The sequence below is a fragment of the Canis lupus genome, chromosome 29 (assembly GCF_048164855.1).
Source record: "Canis lupus baileyi chromosome 29, mCanLup2.hap1, whole genome shotgun sequence".
Classification (NCBI taxonomy): domain Eukaryota; kingdom Metazoa; phylum Chordata; class Mammalia; order Carnivora; family Canidae; genus Canis; species Canis lupus.
The window spans coordinates 38,970,115-38,976,045 of NC_132866.1; the positions used below are offsets into that span (position 1 = coordinate 38,970,115).

Genomic DNA, 5,931 nt, shown 5'->3' on the forward strand with positions numbered 1-5,931 from the left:
CATCAAAACCATAATGAGAAACCACCTCACACCAGTGAGAATGGGGAAAATTCACATGGCAGGAAGCCACAAATGTTGGAGAGGATGCGGACAAAAGGGAACCCTCTTGCACTGTTGGTGGGAATGTGAACTGCTGCAGCCACTCTGGAAAACTGCGTGGAGGTTCCTCAAAGAGTTAAAAATAGAGCTGCCCTACGACCCAGCAATTGCACTGTTGTGGATTTACCCTAAAGATTCAGATGCAATGAAACGCCGGGACACCTGCATCCCGATGTTTCTAGCAGCAAAGGCCACCATAGCCAAACTGTGGAAGGAGCCTCGGTGTCCATCAAAAGATGAGTGGATAAAGAAGATGTGGTCTATGTATACAATGGAATATTCCTCAGCCATTAGAAACGACAAATACCCACTATTTGCTTCAACGTGGATGGAACTGGAGGGTATTATGCTGAGTGAAGTAAGTCAATCAGAGAAGGACAAACATTGTATGTTCTCATTCATTTGGGGAATATAAATAGTAGTGAAAGAGAATAGAAGGGAAGGGAGAAGAAATGAGTGAAAATATCAGTGAGGGTGACAAAAAATGAGAGACACCTATCTCTGGGAAACACACAAGGGGTAGTGTAAAGGGAGGTGGGCGGGGGGTGGGGTGACTGGGTGATGGGCACTGAGGGGGCACTTGGCAGGATGAGCACTGGGTGTTATGCTAAATGTTGGCAAATTGAAGTCCAACAAAAAAATTTAAAAAAAATACCTCAAAGCCGTAGCAATATTCAACTTGTGACTTTAAAAACCCTTGGGATGTTGTCATATAATTTCCTTGAGAAATTTTGCAGAGAACAGTGCAGACATCTGGGAGTCAGCATCACCACAGACCATGGGAAGATCAATATAAAGGTTGCATCAGTGATTCTTGTTCTCAACAGTGACCAATTAGCTGCACCCCTAGGACACCTGCTATACTTTTACTTTCTGTTCCTATCTCTTCAGCATCTCATAAGGTTTGGGGGCCTACCCTCTCTGCTCACTGGCTGGGTGAACCAGTCTGGTGGTATAAATATCACAGAGCCACAGAATTGCATGTCAGCACCTTCTCCCCGTGGATGCAGTAAAACAAGGATGTTTCTCCACATAGAAAGGTGAGAATATGATGGAGGAGCATGGTGCAGGAGAAGGTGTCTTGGAGCAGGTGTGCCCATAATGTGAAACACTGCAGCAGAAGGATCCTTATCTCAGGAGCCCCCAGGGCTAAACGCAGAAGGAGCTGCCTGCTGTGTTAACTGGTATAGGAGGTGAGAGCCATGTTGCTGCATGGTAGGTGGACTTATACCCACTGTGGGAGGCAAAATCAGATCTTCCATCAGAACCCTTAAGTAGGCTAGGAGTCCAGCACTAGCCCAGAATTCAGAGCAGTGAAATGTGGTTGTTTTGGTACATCTGCTCCCTGTGGTTTCAGTGGTCTCAGGCTGCCATGTAGCCTTGTCGTGCTATGAAATTTCAGGACTATGGAAATAGGGCTTTGTCAGCCAGAACACTGGCAGCATGGCATGCAGATTCACCACCCTCTGGGATAACAGCCTATGACAAGTAAGTTTCTTTCTTCTCTTCTATCCCCTCAGCCCAGAGCAAGCTCTTGGTTTCTTAGAAAACAATAGCTGCAAAGAACGGAAGCCCTGCCTCCCATATGGTGACTCTTCTGTGTGTGTCTGGCCTCAGAGACCCTAGTGACTTGATGGACTTACTGTCATCAACAGGAACTGAAAGAGAAGCTCCTTCGGGCTGTGCCATTCAGGAGTAAGCAATTCAGTTCCAGGAGCAGCCCTTCACAGCACCTGGCCCACAGTGGATTACTGACAGTGACATTCCACACTGTCAACCTTTGGGCAACTATTGAGATGCTAGAGACAAACACCATCCTGAGAGAAGTTACTCATTGAGAGGACTGAAGAGAGATGTTTGCTGAGCTTTGATATAACAGTGAGTGTATGAGTGTCAGATGCCCAGCAAATCCTCCTAACTGGGTAAATTCCTATGACCTACTATCACTCCCACTTCTGTCACAGGCCAGCATGAACCATGGGAAGGTGGGTGGTAAATCCTAGATGTCAATTCACCTCATGTTTATGAGCAGCCCCCAGTGTCTCTGGTCTCCAGCCTTTTCCATAAAATTCTTGTACTAGAGAATCCTCTCTAAGCCCCATGTCATTCCACAGGTCTGTAACACAGCAGTGATATTATCTAAGGATATAAACAATTAAGAAAAAAATAAAAGTAATCTTTCACTTAAGGTTGAGAGATCATCAACAATATATTTGTTAAAAAAAACAATATATTTGTTTCTGTTTTAAAATATTTTGTGACTGCCTTTGGAAACAGCAGTTATTCAAATTCAGGCATTCTAGCTAAAGTCCGGCTATGTGACCTAAGCTCCCTAGAATTCTCAAAGCCTCAGTTTCTTTCTGATTCTGTGGAAGAAAGAAGGGGCTCAGGGTTTTTATGATGAGTAATAGAAATACTGAGTTTCAGTGACAAGCATAGAAAAAGGATAAGTCCTCAACAGATGATGAATGACCGTAGAATGTGTTACATAATTAAAAAGGATAGCCAAGGGGCACTAGGTGGTTCAGTCAGTTAAGCATCTGCCCTCGGCTCAGGTCATGATCCCAGGGTCCTGGGATCAAGTCCCACATCGGGCTGTCTCTTTGACAAAGAGCCTGCTTCTCCCTCTCTCTTCTGCTCATGCACGCTCTCTCTCTCGCTCGCTCTCTGGCAAATAAATAAATAAAATATTTTTCAAAAATTAAAAAATAAAATCTATAAAATAAAAGGGATAGTCAAAAGGAATATTACTAACATTATTGCTATGTTTACTTACAAATTAATGTTATCAAAAATAATAAAATGTATAATGATGTACGTATGATGCTGTGGAAAGAGATGCCCATGGAAATGGAGAATGGGACAGCTGTCCAGGAATTCACCTTGGAAGGGTTCCCTGACATCCAGCACCTGGGAAAGTTTCTCTTCCTGGTGCACCTGCTGACATACCTGGCATCCATTGCAGGCAATGCTGTCATAGTCACCATCATCTGTGCTAATTCCCGGCTCCAGACACCTATGTACTTTTTCCTCAGCATTTTCTCCTTTGTAGAGTGTTGTTTCATAAATACTGTTATTCCTAAGTTGTTAGTCATCTTTCTTTTAGGCAAGCAAAACATTTCCTTTCCTGCCTGTTTCATACAAGCCTTTTTCTTTTTCTTTCTGGGAGCAGCAGATTTCTTTCTCATAGCAGTGATGTCTCTGGATCGGTATGTGGCCATTTGCAAGCCCCTGCATTACTTGACCATCATGAACCTGAAGACTTGCTCCTTTCTGGTCACTACCTGCTTCACTTTGGCCTTCACTCTCATCACTGGTTTGGTAGTGAAAGTTTCCCAGTTATCCTTCTGTGGCCCCTATGTCATCCCTCACTTTTTCTGTGACATTGGCCCCCTGATTCATCTTTCCTGTTCTGACACTAAACCTACTGAAATGTTGGCTTTTGTCCTCGCTTTGTTTATCCTTTTGACATCCCTTATCATAACCATCATTGCCTACAGCAACATAATAGTCACAATTGTACAACTCCCATCAGCTAGGGAACGACAGAAAGCTTTCTCCACCTGCTCCTCTCACCTTATAGTCCTCTCTCTGATGTATGGCAGCTGTGTCTTTATATATGTAAAACTAAAGCAAACGAACAGGATGGACTCCAACAGGGAGGCTGCCCTTGTGAACACGGTGGTGACCCCGCTGCTCAACCCTGTCATTTACACTCTGCGGAACAAGCAGGTCCACCAGGCTCTGAGAGAGACAATGTGCAGAATGAAAATGTCAAGATGAAAAAAATCACATGGCCTGGAATGAAAGACCTTAGAGAACCCTGTGTCTTCATTCTGGCTAATGTAGCAGTCCACAGAGTTGTTCTGCAGGGTATCTGGAAGACCTCACTTAACCCTGCACATCCCTAGGAAAATGGAAATCTGTTTTTGCAAGGCCACATTTTCCTTTCATGTGCATAAGTATCTTTTCCTTAAATATTCCATATATTCATGACAATTTTAATTGCAAATCCTTTACTAAATTTTTATTCTTCCCTCTGATATAAAGATGTGTTTGAAATTTCCAAAATGTAGTAACTTATTATTTTTTATTTCACTTCTCTCTATCCACAATCATGGCACAATAGATTAATTATTAAACAAAAGGCCCTTAAATAATAAAACAATAGAAGGTTTTTTATTACTTTTTGGTTATGACGAAAATTATGGGAATACTACTAAAACTTTGGTCCACATTCCCTCAGCGTCACCCAAGGAAATAGTGGTTGTAGTACCCTTCACTTTGGAATATATATGGTTTGCATCAGGTGTGCTCTGAAATGCTGATCTTAGCTCTTAGCTTAGCTACATATGTATGCATCAATCCAATACTGGAGGGAAACAGAATTGTTCTCAGGCTTAGATCATTCTCCAAGGAAAGGGAATGACCTCAGCATCCCATAATTCACCAGCTTTCCTAAATTATTTCTTCCAGTTCCTACTCCTCAGATGCATAATGCATACTCATGATTGGTTCCTATCTTAAAGCTGTTACCACAGAATACTTGTGTATATCAGTGGGAGAGAGCACTTATTTCATATTTCTATAATTTCCTCCCAATATTCAAATTGATGGAATCTAAGTTATTTATCTACTTCATATTACTAATTAAAATAAATGAATTAAATATTTTTCCTTGTTGAATTATGTTGTCAACTGTAAGATTATCTTTTGATTGATAATGTATTTTAAACTAACATTTCCGTTATCTCTGTCCTTAAAACTTGTACAATTTTTCCAATTATTTGACAGTTAGAATGTGTCTATTTATTCTTCAGAAGACATATCTCCTAAAAAACTAAGAAAATTTTTTAATTTTGTTTGTCTTTAGCAAAAACCCTGAGGTTAGATAATCTCATTTTATGAAATATGTTCTACACCATGGTTAGGTCATATTTGGCTATTTGATGGTCTATTACAAAGTTCAGAATTAATCTCATTGACAGTGAAGAGATATCAAACATGTCCTTTAAAAATCACAAATGATTCACTATATACATTGTATAAAAAAGAGATTAGGAAAGTGGGTACAGACCCTGTTACAGGAATGGAAAGAGAGTGATGGTTTAGGGAAGTGGCAGTGAGAATGGAATGCAAAGGGAACAGAGTAGACTCTGAATGATCTGCAACAGACATGCCTGGTGCTGCCTTTCAACTAACTGATCAACTTCCAGAAACACAAGTCACCTTCTCTGTAGAATATGGAGATTGAGCTAGATAATCTCTAGGGTCTGCCTGAACATACTCATGGACATAGCAAAAAGATGCTACAGGAACATGGAAATAATGTTCCACCCTGAGACTTGAACTACTGAAGGGTGTTGTGAAGTGGTTGAGGTTCAAGAATGTAGGGAGTAAATCAAAGAATTTTTGTCAAATTACTGAAAAGAGTGTGAGCCTCCCCAAGGTTTTAGTCAGAAATTTATAATAACTTATTATACTTAAACTAGTTAAATGCACTTTATATTACTTTGAGATAGACTATGACTGAAGAGTGAAGTTGACAAACACAAAAATAAATGCTAGAAATAGAAAACTTAGTCTATAAATCCAACATTGGTCATTTCTAGCCATAGACAGTACTGAGTGAAGGTCAAATCCTAATGTGGAGATTAACGCACTAGATTCAGGTGCTATAAAATGTTTTATTGAGACAAGCCCCTAAAATGTGTGTTAAAGACACATCCAATCATAAAAACTAAACCACTTTCTTGATCTATGATCTGCATACAAAAAGCGGTAGATATTTAATGTTTACAACTTGATGTGTTCAGAGATAAGTATACACCC

The 5,931-nt window shown here is 40.5% G+C and overlaps 1 protein-coding gene across 1 annotated transcript; it reads left to right on the forward strand.

Annotated features, from left to right (window-relative positions):
- The first annotated feature begins 2,901 nt into the window (after positions 1-2,901).
- LOC140620612 (olfactory receptor 6C65-like) lies at positions 2,902-3,882 on the forward strand. The gene has a single exon (XM_072804741.1). It carries the CDS (start codon positions 2,902-2,904, stop codon positions 3,880-3,882), a length of 981 nt encoding a protein of 326 aa, XP_072660842.1.
- Positions 3,883-5,931: the final 2,049 nt, after the last annotated feature.

Excerpts from the sequence above, each read along its gene's own strand:
- LOC140620612 (XM_072804741.1), top strand. The coding sequence starts at position 2,902 with ATGTATAATGATGTACGTATGATGCTGTGGAAAGAGATGCCCATGGAA.